Source organism: Dermacentor variabilis, chromosome 8, assembly GCF_050947875.1.
Source record: "Dermacentor variabilis isolate Ectoservices chromosome 8, ASM5094787v1, whole genome shotgun sequence".
Taxonomy (NCBI): Eukaryota; Metazoa; Arthropoda; class Arachnida; order Ixodida; family Ixodidae; genus Dermacentor; species Dermacentor variabilis.
The window spans coordinates 74,735,307-74,753,673 of record NC_134575.1 but is presented as its reverse complement, the minus strand read 5'-3'; the positions used below and the strand labels follow the sequence as shown (position 1 = coordinate 74,753,673).

The 18,367-nt window shown below is 43.4% G+C and overlaps 1 protein-coding gene across 4 annotated transcripts in view; it reads left to right on the top strand.

The window, feature by feature from the left end:
* LOC142591107 (uncharacterized) overlaps positions 1–18,367 on the top strand; it is a 157,775-nt gene that overhangs the window by 39,169 nt on the left and 100,239 nt on the right. The window contains exon 3 of one of the 4 annotated variants that reach the window (XR_012830343.1): positions 7,739–7,840. The exons of 2 other annotated variants lie outside the window; for them this stretch is intronic. Coding sequence is in view for 1 of the 2 variants with exons in the window: in XM_075703491.1 (XP_075559606.1) it covers positions 7,878–7,922 (45 nt within the window). In the remaining variant the exon portion in view is untranslated. Of the gene's footprint in view, positions 1–7,738; positions 7,923–18,367 lie in introns of all 4 variants that reach the window. One more of the 4 variants, XM_075703491.1, reaches the window with a different exon arrangement.

Genomic DNA, 18,367 nt, shown 5'->3' with positions numbered 1-18,367 from the left:
TCACTGCAGGACGCTTAGTACTTCTCGGGTCTTCATCTTTGATCTGGCTACAGGCAAATAGCAATTTACAATTTTGACAAGGATAAAATGACATTTGCCATCCCAAACGAGTTTTACGAATTCAACGTCATTCCTTTCGGACTCTGCAATGCACCTGCCATGTTCGAGCGCATGGACATGGTCTCAATTGAAAGATCTGCCTGTGAAACGTGGAGGATATAGCTGCATTATCTTCTACATTTTCACAACACCTCGAGCACCTTGATGAAGTTTTAACCTCTCTTGCCGCGGCTGGACTGCAATTGAGCACAAAAAAATTCCACTTCACGAGCAACATGGTGAAGGTTCCGGGACACTTACTAAAGAAGGTATTCCGCCGGACCCGGAGAAGTTGGGCGCAGTCCTCAAATTTCCCCAGCCAGAACGTAAGAGACTTGCGCAGTTTTATATGCCCCGCCTCCTACTTCCGCTGATTTATACGCAACTTCGGAACACTTGCATATCCACTCCACTAACTTTTTGAAGTTATTGTGTCTTTCGTTTGGACAAAGGACTGTGAAGCAGCTTTCAGGCTCAAAGCGAGCCCTCATGTTCGAGCCAGTATTGTACCATTTCGACACGACTGCACCTACCATTGTCCGTGCGTACGCTAGTGGCGATGATGTAGGCGATGTTCTATTATACAACGGGACCATACTTCTCGTGAGCGAGTCATTCTCTATGCCAGTCGTTGCTTTTCGCAGAACAGAAAAATTGTACTATTAATGAGCAGGAATACCTTGTTATTTTTTGGGCCGTAAAAAATTTCCACCCCTGCACACAAGGTCGGCGCTTTACGGTCGTTAAAGGTCATCACACGTTGTGCTGGCTCTATTCATTGAAGAACTTATCGGAATGTCTTGGGCGCTGGAAGATTCGCTTACGGGCGTACGACTTCAAAATAACGTCAGGTCTGTAAGGAAGCAGCACGATGCCAACGCTCGCTACCCTTGTCCGCTTCCGATCTCACAATGCCCACCCACGCCTCCCCAAAAACCCGTCTCGCGAAGCATCTTCATCCAGTTTATAAATAACACTGGACTATATAAATATGTTTATATAAATGTGTTTTTAATATATATATAATATTTATAAATAAGAACACTGATGGCGCTGAGGGCCATCACGCCCTTGTTGCGCAATAGCTTGCATGCCCATCCTGTCGGACTATTCTTGACTGCCTCAGCACTTCCTCGTCTACCCCAAACGCCCGTTCGCACAGACAATCATGACTAATTCAAGCTGCTCAACGGAGCCGTATGCCGTTGTGTTAACACCCCGATGCTAACAAATGGGTCTCCGTCTTTCTCCGTTCTCTTCAAAGCGACGTTCTACAAGCTTTTCACGAGGATCCAACAGCAGGTCATATTGGATATGACAAGGCTTTCGACAGGTTCCGAAGCCGGCTTTGTTGGCCTGGCCTCTCCTCTACTGTGGCCAAGTTTATCGTCTCTTGAGCCGCCAATGGCCCACATCTGTTCCCGCTGTGTCGCTGCAACCCCTCCCTTACCCGGCCTCTCCTTTTGAGCGCGTCAGCATACACTAGTACGGGTCTCTTCATTTGACCGTCAAAGGTCTGAGGGATCGTGACAGCTGTTAATCATCTGGCTCGCAATACTGAGAGCTTTTAGGCATTCTGGTACAACTTCTGAAGTAGACGACTTTCTCCTGCGAAGCATCTTTTTACGCCATGGAGCATCCCGCTCTCTGAGCGACCGCGGCAGCGTGTTCTTCTTTTCCATTCTTTGCGAAGTTCCATGAACCCCCAGCACTGTTCACAAGATAACGTCCACCTACTATCCGTAGGCCAATGGCTTGACGGAACGTTGCCGTCACGAACTATGCGGCATGATTGCACTGAACATTAGTCGGACTACTCAAGCTGGGAAGCAATCCTACCGTCTCTGACTTTTCCCTACTACGCTGCACCTCAACGTACTGGCCTTCCCCTATTATTCCTTGTTTACGGCCGCTCACAAAATTTCTCCCTTGATGTATCGTTTTTTCAGCTCCTGTATGAACGGCAGTGCCTTTTTCCGAACAGCTTGTTCCCCTCCTCGCCCACTGCCGCTAACTCGCCCGCAATAGCAAAGACATCTCCCAAGATGCTAGCAAGCACTACTACGACTCCAATCAGCGCTGTTTGGATTTTGCGCCGCTGACATAGTAATTCTCTGAACACAATTACGTGCTCCCGGTTTTATGTGACAAATTTCATAGTTGTTTTCTGAACCCTACCAAATTCCGCAGAAGCTTCACCTCGGAATTACAGCATTTCGCCTCTTTATACAACCTATGACTGTCGTTGTCACGGGACAGAGATTGTTCACGTGTCTCGTTCGAAACCTTACGTACTACGAGTTTCGTAGCATACTTTTGCCTACAGTGGGGAAATTAGTGTGAGCACAATATTCGAATTTCATCTTCCTGATCTGTATATATACGACTTTGTAGACATGGCGCGGAATCTTCAAGAATAAGTTCCTGATAATTTTGCTAGCAGTGTTAAAGCGCAGTTTAGACTATTCGCAGAAAACGCATAAATATGTTGTGCAAAGCATCATAAGAAGGGCAGCTGAATTTGTTAACCTTCAAATTGACTAGTATATAGCGACATTTTGATGCGCCAATGGGTAGGAGTCACCTAATGGTCATGTGCAAAGAAATTTGCTTGAGCTAAACTGGTTCTAAATGCAGCGCATGTACTTTCATACTAATCTTTTAGCAGCCTTTAAATGTTGCCTGAGCGGGCGACGGGTGCACATAGAGATCAGCTGCATAGATATGGCGGAAGACAGAGAACCACACACGACTGCTGAACCCTCACTTTGTGACACAGGTTTTGACGCATAAACCAGGGTCACTGTGCAAGTGTTTCCTCTTTTAACGCCTCCACACTCACACTTCAGCTGACCATCGTGCTTCCGTCCTTAGTGTCATAGCTGTGTAGAAGACCCAATGTTGCATCTGCTGAGCGAGGCACGGACCGCAAACTCGTGGAAAATTGAAAACATGCTAGGTAAACGAGTAACAGTAATCCTAGGGCCATATAACGTAAAACTATTCCAATATGTTTCAATTCCAATTTCCTGACGTCAAATTTGCGTAACCACCGACGCAAGCACCGGGCGGTCACCCGCAGGGTTGTCTGAACAGACCAATCAAACGCTCTCCTCTTTCATAGAAGGTCACTTTTGTTTGCTTGAAAAGCGAATAACTTTGCGTACACTGAGCGGCTTGCCGTATCTAATTGGCTGACAAGAGGCGAGGAGAACGGTCAAGTGGAGAGGGATTCACTGGGTCAGGGCCAGTGAATTTCCTGACGTCAAATTTGTGTAACCACCGACGCAAGCACCGGGCGGTCACCCGCAGGGTTGTCTGAACAGACCAATCAAACGCTCTCCTCTTTCATAGGAGGTCACTTTTGTTTGCTTGAAAAGCGAATAACTTTGCGTACACTGAGCGGCTTGTCGTATCTAATTGGCTGACAAGAGGCGAGGAGAACGGTCAAGTGGAGAGGGATTCACTGGGTCAGAGCCAGTGTACTGAAAATCGATAACCGGATGAAGAGGGTGGTGCCGACGTCTGCGATTGGTCGGCTTTCCCTTACTTAGCTTGTAGTGGCTGGTCGAAAATCGCGGCGGCATGCAACGGAAGCTTAAGAATGACGCTAAAACTGACCTTCAGCAAAGAAGAATTGGCAGAATGAGGTAGTAAACGTGCCGAAAGTGCTTGAAAACGTTACACGGTCACGCAAGATGTTTTGTTATACGCAAATACACCCATGCTCTCCGACAGGTGCGAGTAGCCAGCGTCTCAGCGGTCGGCGGCAGCCATGTTTTATTCCTTTCGGAATGGGGCAGCCTGCGGCTATTCCGAAAAAAATTCAGTTTTGTTCGGCATATTAATGCATCTTTATCGCGTACACGTCACTTTGACGCGGTGAGTTTGTGTGGTTTTGTGACGTCGTGTGATAGGCAGGTGAAGTGGGTGCAGCCCGAAAACTTTTTACCAATAGCCGAGGTGTAATGGCGAAAAGGGGTCGAATCAGAAATAACTGTTTTTGTTTTTTTCTGTCACATCAGGCATAATCACTGTGTACACATCATATCAGATGGTGAGGTATTGCGGTTTTCGTGACGTCGCGTGACAGACAGGTGAAGGGGGGTTGGTCGAAAAAAGTTTTTGACCAATCGCGGAGGGCTGATAGCAGAATTGGAATAGAAAAGTTTGGAATAGTTTTACGTTATAGCGCCCCTTGACAATTATAAGGACTGGCCCAACGATGCATTTTAGTGCAGTGTCTCCAGGTTCGGCTTGTGCTATAAACTGTTATGAACTCTTGCATAGACGCATATTTGCCACTGTTGTCAGGGCTGGTCCATTAAGTCACTGCATATGATTACGCGATATTCATAATGGGCTGAATTAACTTTCATATATACACTAGATCTGCCTAGTTTACTCCGCGAGACACTAAGCACCGACGTGCCAAACCTCATTTACATAGGCAAAAAAAACTCTTAGAACACGTTGCTTTGTAAGTTAAATCAGATGTCTAAGTTTTGAAATAGGGAGTGCACATTAGCCATTCGTCAATTTGAATACAAGGAGTTATCAAGTAAGTCAACAGCTTCCCGTAAAGGCCACTCCAATGACGTTGTCTCGGGCAGCTGACTAAGATACACGCCACCAACTTCAATTTTCGATGGAATGAAAGCCATCTGTGGGTTTAGGTAGTTCAATAGGGCTCCTCAGAATATTGGAAACCGTTAGGACGCCAGAATAAAATGAAAGCTATGAGTAGGTGCGGCCTACCAAAAGCAATTGAAAAGCACTCATGAATGCACACATGGTTTGTGCAAGCCGCATAAGGTTACACGTACATCGTAGCGTACACGTTAAATATAACTAGCCGAGAAAGTTCACGTCTGAATATTTTATTCAAATAACAGTTACCTTTCCTGGCTTACCTTTCAAATTTGTTCTGAGAGAAAATGCCAAAACAACCGTAGTCTTGGCTTATCGGCAAGTATTACAGACCTCTCGCCACTGGTTGCCTTTTCTGGACATATTTTGTGTTTCAGTATGCAGGCTCAACGCAGCTTGGCATTTGTGAGCGGCTCCTTCGAGAACCAGTTTGTTAATCGGCATATGGAGCCCTATAACGCACAAATATTCAAATATTTCTTTTTATTCCATTCTCCTCACGTCATATTTGCGTAACGACCAACGAAACACCGCGCTGTTTGAAAAGGCCAATCGAACGCGCTGCTCATTTATAGGAGGTAGCTGTTTTAAAGCAAAAGCTTTACTGACCGCGAACTTGCGACTTCGCCGTGGCGGGGCTCCTTGGAGGCACGTGGCGTCACAACGCGCGCATCACCGCGGATATTTCTCTTTCGCTCGCTCCCTAGTCAATACTGCGCATGCGCCATTAGTATCCCCAGCCACTAACGTTTTCCGCGGCGCCGTGCCACGCCTTCCTCACCGCCGTTTGGTATTACGTCACATCGCGTTACTCGTCGTTGCGCTCGGCTCCACTCGCTTCGCCAGCTGCATCGCATGCCTGATAACATGTCGAAGGATTGAAAAGGAGAGCTCGCGTCCGCCGCCACTACACGTGACGCGGCAGTATGGACGGCGACAATTCTGATAAGCAGGAGGATGCCTGGAATCGACATCGGAATGAGATGAAGAGCAAACCAATCGCCCAGGAAACAGACGAACAGCGCGCCGAAGGACTGGCTAAACGCCGCAACATTGCTAGACAAGCAGACTAACCTGGACTTGCAATCAAGATTAAGCAAGGCCAACCATGCTATGCCTTAGGTTTCGCTACGCATATCCTGGCATCGCCGAGCTGAGCCACTGCCCTTTTTTTTACTTTGAAAGCGAATATCATCGCCTATAGTGAGCAAATTTTCTGATCAAACTGGCTGACAAGACGCGAGGAGTACGCTGAAGTGCAGAAAGTTTCAATGGGGTCGAGCTAAACAGTGAAAGTAGATAACCGGATGAAGAGGATGGTGCCGGCGTCTGCGGTTGGTCTGCTTCCCCTTACTTAGCTTGTGGTGGCCGGTCGAAAATCGCTGTGGCGTGCAACGAAAGTTTAAAATGGCGCCAGAACAGATTATCAGCTACGAAGTGTTGGCGGTGATGCTTTACACGGGCCGAAAGGGCTCGATAATGTTACACTGCTGCAGAAAAACTTCTATTATATGCAAGTAAATCCATGCTACCCGGTAACTGCGAGTAGTTAGTACCAGAGCGATCGGCGGGAAGCCATCTTCTCTGCCTTTTGGAACGGGGCAATCTCCGGCTATTCAGAAAAAAAATCAGTTCTTTTCACACACATGTCACTTTGACTAGGTGAGTTCACAATGCGTGAAAGAGAAGCGAATAGGCCAAGCCCGAAAACGTTTGACCAATAGTAGAGTGCAAATGGTGAAAAAGGCGTCGAATCAGAAACAAGTATTTTTCTTTCCTATGGTCTAATCGTGCATAATCAGAGTGCACCCATTATATCAGCTCTTGCGGTTTTCATGACGTCATGTGGCAGACAGGTGAAGTGGGGGTGGCCCGAAAACTGATTGCAAAATTGGAATAGAAAAGTTTGGAATAGCTCCACATTCTATCGCCCGTGTAGTAAAAAAGAGAAAATGTGCTCAGAATATTGGCGCTTCATTATGGCAGTTGGCAAACCTAGGGCAAAAGTATCTTAAACATTTCCACAGGCCGCGCACATTGTATATGTATTACGAAGAAATCCCAAAATGAATTATGGGTGCAAATATGGGTGCACTGGTGAGAGAAATTTTCTTGATAGTTGGGTAGAAATTGTCGATCAAAAGCTTTGGCATACTGCTACACGTTTAATATATAACACGCGAACATAGATATCTCTAGTGGCTCGAAAGGTCAGAAAGCGGCAACAGTGAGCAGCATGAAATTAGGAAAGCGTACAGGGGAGCTGGATGCCACAATGAATGACCAAAACAATATCGAACTCTGTTCTTTTGGCTGCACTGCAGAGAGGGATACCATTTTCGTTATTGGCGGCGTCATAAAGCAGCGCTGTCCACACGGCTTATTTCATGGTGCTCGCTATTGTCCCTTCCGGAGTTACTGAGCATGTGGAGAATGTATTATACACATTCGGGAATATATATATATATATATATATATATATATATATATATATATATATATATATATATATATATATATATATATATGTATGTATTCTAATTTATTATTGTATTAAATTTATATTATCGGGGAATGTACTAGGCCAAGGTCTAGGGCTGTCTTTGTTTTGATTAAATTGTCTAGAGCAGTATTTTGATAAATTCAAATGAATTTTTCGAATATTTTTAGTGCTCAAGATGCGAAGACGTTGATCATAACATTTCCAGTAGTGAAAAAAGTAGTATTACCTTTGTTCTTATCGTCAGTATCGCAAATAAAGATGGCCTTGGCTACTCCACAATACAAGAAAATAATCAAATATGCCAAACAATATAACCGGTCTGAATATTCGTAATGTGCTTTAATCGTTTGGTTTCTTTAGTTCGCTTTGGACGCCTGCTACGTTCAAAACAAACCTACAACTTCGTTTTTAACCTGTCTTCCCGGGTACAGAGGCGAAATCAAGCGACACCCGACTACACAGATGCCAAATATGCTTTATTTTCAGGTTCATAAATGCGCACGCCGATCCCGATGACTTTGCTTCGTGCGGGCGTTCAAACTTGGATAATTTTGCAGCAGATACCAGTATCCACCGAGGGTGCTGGTGGTAAGCTAAGTAAAGTAACTACTCACAGCATAACGTTATGCAGATATCGAAGCAGCATGTTATGGCACCCACGAGGCCAAAGGTAACACACTGTCTGAGCCAATCATTGTAATACAGGCGGATGTTTACGCTCGTCGCGAGAAAGCAAAAAACTTAATAAGTACACCAATATACACGATTTACAGTTACAAAAGGTTTCGTTGAAATATTTGAACGAGCCAAAGGGGACAACGACATCGAAGTGTATCACAGCGACACAGCATGCCGCAGCGACATAGAAGATATGTCGCTGTCGCACGTGGATGACGACCTGATTAGTAACATTTATTTGCCTCACTCTTGCGAATGGATCCTAATCCTGAGTTTGTATATCGAAACAAGCGCTTTTGAATGTCCAACCAAGATTTACGACCGCTGAGCTTCTGTAAAAGCCACCGTGCTTTATATTTATGTGATAGTAGGTAATGCAAAATTTGGCCCTAATTCACGCAGACAAACAGCACATGTTCTTATACCACGTACGAAACTGTCAAAGTTAAAAGCTAAAAACAAGTGCTCTTCCGTAAAACATCTACACTCACACGAAATACCTCGACAGCATTATCGACCCCTCTCGGACTTCATTAGGTCAGCAAATCTATTTTCATTCATGTAATCATCCTTATTCACCCCCATCCCATACCCTTGTATGCCCTGAGGCATTTATGCTCGCATTTAAAAAAATACCTCGACAGTAGGCCAAAAATCGAAGCACGGGATCGTGCTAAAGCAGCCGCTCTGGCACATTATCATAGTTTACAGCTCAATCTGGTGCTAGCATTAGGCGGCGCTATGGTGCATCCTCGCCCCCAACAGGTCCCAGCCAAGCCAGCTATGATTCACCCGGAGAGCGGTGCTGCCGCACGAGTGCAGCTGCTGTAGAAACGCCGGTGACCATGACCATGCAAACGAAAGCACCATTAACGACAAGTAGCATTCGAAGAGTAGTTTCGTGATATAGAAGCCGTACCTTCTGAGCAGGGCCTCATGAATGGAGCACGGTAAAATTTCTCAGCCACGGAACACATTACCAATAACTTACAAAGAGCCACCACGTGTCATTAAAAATATTCTACGGGTTTACGTGCGACAAGCACTAACATAAAGTCACTATTGCCACATCGACACAAAGCACGTGGTTAACTACTCATGTAAAATGCTGAATAAACAAAACAAAAAATGCTGGCTCTCCCGTAATCGAGAGTAGGTGCATGCATGAAATGGCAACTGGCGAGTCGAATTGGTTGGAGTTGATACTAGACACAATGTTAAAATGTGCGTGTTGCATGAGTACAACAGCACGGTCGCACCACACCACACCGCATCACGCCATACTGTGCACTGGTCCATATAGATGCTGCCTAGCTAGAAGAATAAAACCGCTGAAGGCGGTACGACAGGCACGGACAGGTGCCAGGGAAACAGAGCGCACTGCTTAGCTAGAAGAAGGAAAGCACATGAAAGAGGCACCACGTGGTATGTCTTTCGAGGCGACGCAAAAGCAGCGCCACTGAACTGACGTCCAAAAGAGCACATGCAACCCTGCCTCAGCGCCAAAAGGGGAAAATGTAGTGTATGGTGCCCTGTATCTGACTTTTCAACGTCGCTATTGGAAAACATAAGTAAAATTCAGTGTACTAGAAGTCACAGCTTGAGTCATGTTGTGAACAAACATTAGGAAGAACTCAGCAACAATGTTGTTTCTAACTTCTTTTTTATTCAAAACACTTACACGCTCTAAATAGGAGTATTTTGTGAGGGGGACCCGTACAGAAAATGAAGGACAAAAAGAAGAAGCAGCTCATGCATCATTATACAATGGGTAACAGTTTCACAGGGCGCATAGAAGTGATGACAAATATAAAGCTACAAATATAAGGCCAGAAAAAAAATTGCACAGTATATGCAATCTTTGAAGGAACATTAAAATGGTGGCTAAAGGGGTGACTAACAAAGTACAAGGCAGTGAATAAAATGCTGCCTTGGTCAGTAACACGCGTAAGCAATTTGATCCTGTGCAAAGTTTTGAAGGCTAGAGACCACATTTTCTTAAGTTTCGACTGGCTGCCCAGCCGATTTCGTTTTAATCTCGCAAATTGGCCGGATGTTCTTGTTTTAGTGCCCCAAAAAGGGATCTGGCTTTTGGCTCAAAACAACTTGAAGGTCGCTGACAAAGGGAGCTAAAAACATTTCATGCTTAAAATAAGCGGTTATATTCGCGAGGGGAACTGATCGTCTCAGAGGAAAATTGGAGCCATTACCATGAGCATTCGCAAATTTTCGTTCTTTCTTTCTTTCCTTAAGGACCCCCCACAATGGTACTATATAAGGGGTGGAATGACATCAATAGTTAAAACAATGTTATTTAAGGTGCGAGAATCCATGACACTTCTTCCGTGAATGCGGATGAACTGGTGATGGCAGCGATGCCGTAAGAAACACCGTTCCAATCTAGAACTACAGGGAAAACCCAGGATGAAAAAGTAACATTGCGCGTATTGGGGCGAGCGACACTTAATGAATGTTCAGTACGACGTGCTGTTCGTGCCAGTGGTGAAATGTATGGTGTTATGGCGAACGGACTGTAAGAAAATTTCTGAAACAGTGATCATGATAATGATACGACGGCGATGCGAAAGAGTTGGTAAGTTGGAGTATGCTTATAGGATGATGCGCTGATTTCGTAAGAATATTCTGAGTGAATTAACCTAGCAGCGCAATTTCGTACGGCATCAAGGGCGTTAATAAAGTAAATTTCATGCAGGCACCAGATTCAAGAAGCGTATTCAAGTTTAGGTCTGACGAACGATTTGTATTCTGGCAGTTTTACTTGGGGAGGAGCCTTTCGCAAGTGGCGTTTAAAAAAACCGAGCTTTTGGTTAGCAGATGTTATACCGTTATTCACATGAGAACACCAGTCAAGGTCGCGAGAAATAGTGATGCCTAATTATTGGAAGAAAACTGGTTCAATAGGCTTGTTTTCTATTACACAAGTGAATACGAGAGGAATTCGACGGCGCGTTACTGACATTGCTTTGCATTTAGAACTAAGTAGCATTAGTCTGTCGTCACACGAATTTTTGATATTGTATAGGCCGTTCTGAAGCCATACTTGGTCACTGGTGTTAGTTATGGTGCGGTAGACAACACAATGGTCCTCAAATACGCGAATGTAACTAGAGACATTAGGTGGTAGATCATAAACATATATTAAGGAAAGGGGGGTCCTAGCACAGAACCCTGGGGAACGTCCGTTCTAAGAGGAAGCGGCTTAGACGCACTGTTATTGATTTGCACAAATTGTGTGCGATTAGTAAGAAAACCTCGTGGCCATCTTAGAACGTTAGGGTCAATATTCAACTGTGAAAGTTTTAGAAGCAGGTGTTGATGAGCTACTTTCTCAAAGGCTTTTTGCGAAATAGAGGAAAATTGCGTCAGCCTGTGTATTAGTAATGACATTTGAATGCAGATAATGAAGGAAGATGGCCTACTGGGTTTCACAAGAAAATCTCTTGCGGAAACCGTTCTGTGATAAATGAACAAAATTGTTTGAGTCGAGAAAGTTAAATTATTGTGAGTAAATGACATGTTCCATGATTTTGCAAGGGACTCTTGTTAAGGAAAGTGAGCGGTAGTTTAGTGGTGAGTTCCTATTACCTGATTTGTAGACTGTAATGACCTTGCCCGCTTTCCATTCAAGGGGGAGGTTACCTGTGGTTAACGATTGTGAAAACTGCAAGATTGAAAAAGAAGCAGGAATGATTTTAGTGTTTCTTAGGAGTTTTTCAGGTCTGAAATTGAAACAGCAAAAGACAAATTTTATAACAATATTTCAAACACGTCGAAAAGCAATAGTAGAAAATTGTTGAAAATGCTAACTACTCTTGAAAATAGTATCAACAGCCAAGGAAGCAAGGCGTCTTTCTTCAGCAGATGGCAGAGAAGACTTTGGTAACTTCTTTAGCTCTGTCTTCACAGATGCAAGCCCTATGTAATCTAGGCTACACGTTTCTTAATTAACCTCCACTATTAAAATATACAAATTACCCCTGCAGCCATAACAGCAGCCATTGATCGCCACCTTGCAAATTATGCACCGGAACCTGACAACATATGCACTAAGCATTTTAAAATAAAACAATCAGATATATGCCATTTGTCCTCTTGACCTCTTGTCCTCAATAACCTCTTGACCCAGCTGTATAGCAGACGATTGGAAACTAGCTCACGTATACACATCCCTCTAATTAAATTGGAGGGAAGATTCTAATACAACTATTTACATGCCAATCTCTTAACCAGAATCACTGGTAAACTTCTTGAGCAAGTCATTTTGTGGGCAATAATGATAAACATAGGCGAGAGTAACTTTTTTGTTAATCAACACTCTTTCCTTCGTGGTCGGTCATGCGACACACAACTATTTGAGTTAATTACAGAAATCCATATTGCTGTACACGGTTTGTCCCAAGTCAATGCCATTTTTACCTACTTTACAAAAGCTTTCGAGAGAGTTCCTCACGTTCGTCTAATAAAAAAAACCTTACGAGTCTTAACTCAGACAGTCACGTAATCAAATCAATGGCAGATTTTCTACGTAATCGCTCTCCATACGTTGTAGCAAAAGAACATTGTTCCCCTTGGTACACGTCAAATCAGAAGGGCCATAAGGGTCGTCGCTCGGGCGGATTTTGTTTCCAATTTGCAATAATGATATAGGCAATTCTATGACTTCCTAAGATTACTTGCGGTGACTGCGTTATATACAGATAGGCAAATTGCACTGGACTTTCAGTGCTACTTGCATAGGTTAAGGTAATGGTGTCAGGAGCAGCAGATTAAAAGAAACGCAAGCAAAACAAAAGCAGTTTCATTCACTGCAATGCTAAACGCGTTAAGGTATTCCAACACGTGCCATACTAGGCCAGTTCAATTTGCGTTAAAGATGAAGGGATGGAGGTGTTCATTTAGCATCACATTTATTATTGAATATGCGCGCTGACGCTGTAATCAGCAGCTCATATAAGACGCTCGGATTCGTTAAACCCAACTTGCGTTTCACCAATTCTGATACAAAATGTTAGCTTACAAAGCATTGGGTTGCTCAAAACTGGATTACGAATCATAAATCTGGAATCCTCACAAGATATACCTAATAAATTGGCTCGAATCAGCTCTAAACAAAAGTGTCTGTTTCATAGCAAACAGTCACTGCCGAACATGGAGCATAAGTGAAATAAAAATGCCCCTGAAATTTTCTGTGAAATCACGGAGAGTGCTAGCACTTTGGTCTCTGTTTTCCCAATCTTCGCCATATTGACTCCCAATCATTATCTCTTAGCAAACGTGCCCATCAAGTGTTTTTAAGGCGAAAGCTTTTCTAGGCTCATGGTGAAGTATGTGTCAGCAGACCTGACCGCCAGAGTGTCCGCCGAAACGTCCGCATGCCGTATGAGGACAGATTAAAGGCAGATTAAATAATTAGATAGATGGATAGCGACAATTAGTGAATGATAATGCTATAATAGAGATTGATAGATGTTAATAATGACAAGGAATGACTAATAATCACTACTAAACGCTTGTAACAACTACTATTGACTCTTAAATGACTACTATGTCTAACGACGGCTTGTAATAATCGCAGTTGATTAGAACTGACCAGAAATGTCTAGTAATGAGTAGTAACGACTGAAATGACTACAAATAAGTTGTAATCACTACTAAAGACTGCGAAATGGCCAGCATGTCTAACGACAGCTTGTAATGGCCACAATTGAGTACAGATGACTAAAAATGCGTAGTAGTTAACAGTAATAACTAATAATGACTGAAATTACTTGTAATGACTAGTACTGATACGAAATGACCAGTATGTCTAATGACAACTTGCAACGACAACTCATTAGAAATGACTAAAATACTTAGTAATAACCAGTAATGACTAATAACGCCTGAAATGACTTGTAATACTACTAATTACTAAAGTATGACCAACATGTACAACAATGGCTTGTAATGACCGCAATTGATTACAAATGACCAAAAAGTCTTAGTAGGGAGCAGTAATTACTAAAAAAGGAAGAGAAAGAGAAGAGGCAAAGAAAAAGAGGCGGATGATAAGGGAAGGAAGAGTAGGCTTTCGCCGTTCACCTCATCTGCCAGATGTTGCAAGACCATCTAATTTTGCGTCTGGACCACACATTCAAACAAGCACCTTTCTTTGCCAGAACTAACCTGTTCTTACATTCACATTTTGTCCTTGCTATTAGTGAATGGTAATATGTTGCAACAGAACTGCTTGTTGGCCTGGATGGTGCTTGCTAAAAGACATGTTTTTTGCCGCAAGATAAAACACACACAAAAGCAAGACACATAAAGACAACAAGGGCGGCACTTCCAACTGGTTTAATTTGGGCTATGACCCATGAATATATATACACATACACGCATGTACAAGCTGTTCACAAATCTACGTTATTCAGTGGCCAAAGGGAAACAATATTGCTTGACCGCTCGATAACATAGATTTGTGAACAGCCTCCGCATGCTCACATGTGTATATGTAATCATCGGCCATAGCCACAGTTAAACCACTTGGAAGTGCCTCCCGCGTTGTCTTTAGGTCCCTTCCTTTTGTGTGTGTTTTACCTTCCAGCAAAAAACACCTCTTTTTGATAATGGAATAACTTAATAATAGACTTTGCTTGTCGAGTTCACCCACCATGATGTGTTCACTCACAAATTAAGGAGTCATCGTGGGGTTTCAACGCTTATCTGAACGTCAAATTGTTACACACATTGTTAAACATTAATATGGGAAATTATAGATATTACTTGTATTGCCTTACTGTTCACTGTGTATTTTTATTGACTTGAATGATTCGCCTAACTAGCTGATTCAGCGTTCTATCTTTAATTAAAGGATTTTGCCTATATAATACTTTAAATAAATTTTTCTTAGACTCTTTTTCCTAGTGTATACCTTTCCCTATGTATTAACATCATGTATGTGAAGTACCCTGCTCCCCCTATGTAATGCCCTCGGGCCCTTAGGTTGCATGAATATATAAATGAATAGATAAATAACTTCGAATATAAGGCACTCCTTAGTGGGGGACTCCGGGTTCATGTGGACAACCTAGGTTTCTCTAACATCAAAGCAATCCACGGTAGGCGGATGTTTCTGCAGTTCGCCTGTATCGAAAGGCGCCCTGCGTGGCCAGCATTCGATCCTGCGCCATCGGGTTTAGAAGCGCAGCGACATAGCCACTACGCCACCACGGCGTGTATAGCGCCGTTTTGACAGATATTTCTTTTCCGCCCTCTAGCTCGCGTTTTTTGTATGAACTGCGTGAATCTACTCAACGAGTCCAACTCGAAATACTAAACAGTTATCAATAAGTACATTAACAATTATCAAACATTTATTCAAGTAGCGCCTTCGCCAAGCAGCCTCAGCATAAGTGGTTCGAGAAAGCAGAAAAAAAACTTCCTCAGCAAAGAAGCAGGCCGTCTTCATTATTCTTGGCGCATAATATCACACTTCTAATTACTGCATAGGAGGGTGGGGTAAACGGATGCGCCCCAATAAACAGCATGGTGTCCGTTTAGCGCACTACATGGGGGAGTAAAACTGAAGTGACAGCAAGAACTAATATCGTACAATTTGGCAATACGTACAGCATTGAAATATAAAACAGCCAGATTGCTTGTAATATTTATGAGTTCTCGAAAAATCTAATCCTGCTTTGGACGCAAAAAATTCATCAGTATGTACAATATGTATGCTTTGGAGAGCATGAGGCAGTGTTCACGTCTAACGCACTTTGATCGTGGCGCATATTGGATTGAATGCAGGTCCAATCAAGTGAATATGTACAGTTGCGTCCTACAGCTTTATTCGTATGGCAAATACTACGGGTCATAAATCTTCGCTTATATAAGAACGGGGTTGCTTAGCCTGCGGTGATTTGGCAAGTCAAGCATTTTTATTATAACGGGAAGCTGTCACCAATTTTGCGGCCTGTAAGCGTGATGAGAGCTGAAGATATGATCAATGAATTTAAGAATAGTCAGTTTATAACACAGTTTCACTATGCCGTAAAGATTCACCAATTTTTAAGTGTGTTTCTTTATAAATATTCAATGACGCTGCTGTAGCTGTCGAGGCAAATTTCAATCCGTGAATTCAAGCTATTTGATAACGAAGAAATACGTATACCCTGCAAATAAAGCTTTTTTAGGAACAAGATGTTTCGGCTTTCGTACGGAAGCCTTATTCACAATGGGGCGAAAAAGGTCGACGCGTCTGTTTGAGTTGGATTTAGTGTGTGACGCAAGCAACACGCGTAAGGCGGAAGGGGAGGGTTCCTTCCTTTCGATTGGGTGTGTGTCCTGTTGATTGGATCTCGCGGGACTCCAAATACAATTCCGGACTTCCAGTTTTATGCCTGGTCGATTTGACTAGAGTTCATGGTGTCAATCATGTGTTTCGTTGTTACTGCGTGCTCTGACAAAACATTTGAAGCAACTATTTTCATATCCACAACGTTATGATGTTGGCACAACCAGCGTTTGTGTTGCCCAAATCCCCTGATGTACACGTAATCGCAATCCGCACTGGGGATCTTGTAAACAATGCCAGGAAAACCTTCAATCGGCAGCTTGTCCTTACCACTACCGAGTGCGTGCCTCAGTAAGTGCACAGGAACGCGAACTACCGCAACGTCATATTTACGCAGCACGCGTCATAAGGTCTGCTAAGCTAAGGTCTGCTAAGCACGAGTGATAAGGTCTGCCAAGTAACTACGCTGGCTTTAGAAGCAGCGAGTGAAGTGGGAGGCAAGGCACCAAGGCAACACGTAGGCAAGCTCTCCTAAGTAACAAAGGACCTAATAAAGAAATGACAAAGAATGAAAGTGCCCTACTCAAGGGATAATACAGAATTCACGTAGCTGTCAAAACTGATCAGCAAAGCGAAAATGACATTAAAAATTATGACATGAGAAAGACAGAAGAAGCCATAAGAAATTGATGCAGCATGAAATTTGTGAAAAGGAAAATTGGCATAGGACAAACGAAGATGTATGCACTGAAAGGTAAGCAGGGTAATGTCATCAGCAATTCATCATCAGCAATATATTTAGGCTCACATTAAAAGACCCGAGGTGGTCACGATTTCCGGCGTCTACCACTACATCATGCCTCATACTCACAGCATGGTTGTGGCACGTGAAACACAAAAAGTTAAATTGTTTAGTGGTAAGGTCTCGTTTATCCCGGGCAGGCAAGGAATGGGAGCGCGTTTCTTCGGATGGCCACTGGCAGGTTAGATAGAGTGGAAAAAACAGTATTCCACAGCATTCATGAACACAGGGGGTAATCGCTCGTCCAAAGATCCTTCCGGATTGTCGGCACATCGCGATTTAGGACTTCATGCTTTGTGCAAATGCTGCTCCCATGACCCAACAGGGAGGCACCTACTGTCCTCGTCTGAGCTCCAGGGTAAACAGAAAAGAAATTCAGGTACCGACCAGGGTGTGTAGTCTTTCTGAAAAGGTTGAAAGACAGCGAGCCATTGCTTTTTTTTAACCAAGACATCCAAAAAAGGCAATTTATGGTCTGGCTCTGTCTCCTCCGTGAACTGAATGAAATCTGTTGATTCTTTAGACGCATCTTCCAAAGCACAGTACTTGATTACGCAAAAAGAATTGTCAACGTATTGCATAAACATTCTTGGTTTTGCGGCGAAGGAATTGAGCGCGCCACTTTCCAGTCATGCCAGTCTCATTATGCAAAAAAGAAGTGAGGCGTCCAGACAGGACACAAGAGTAGAGAAGTGGACAACACGAACGCCGACTATCAACTGAAGGAAGCACTGAGGCGAAAAAAGAAGACGACACAAAACTCATCTGCGCATGCTCAGGAATGGTAACACCACGTGTCAGTCGGGTAAACGTGCCGGTCTACGCGAGATATAACTGTTAAGACAGCTAATCTCTTCCTTATGTAAAGTATTCGAAGGCTGACTCACGCACGCACTTCCATCATTAAAGATATGCCATGCCTCTACCATAAGACGTGTACCTTCATTCTTATGCCTTTACAATATCGCGCATTCATCTAACTCTGGCATGCAGTTACAATCTCGGCAATGTAGCGAAAGATTAGAAGGCGACTCGCCGGTTAGCGACCTTTTATGTTCCATTAGCCTCTGATTTATACACCGTCCCGTTTGTCCTACGTAGAACTGGCCACAGCTAAGGGGAATTTTATACACCACACCCATACGACAGTCAGTAAAACTGTTGTTCTTATTGTGCTTCACTGGACAAATATCTGTTCGTTTTTTGCCTTTTACCCGCTCCTTTTTATTCTGTACGGCAGCACATATCTTACCTAGCTTATTGGGAGCAGTGAAAGCAACATTAACATCATATCTACTTGCAACTTTTTTGGCGCCAAGTTAGGTTCTACCAGGGGTGT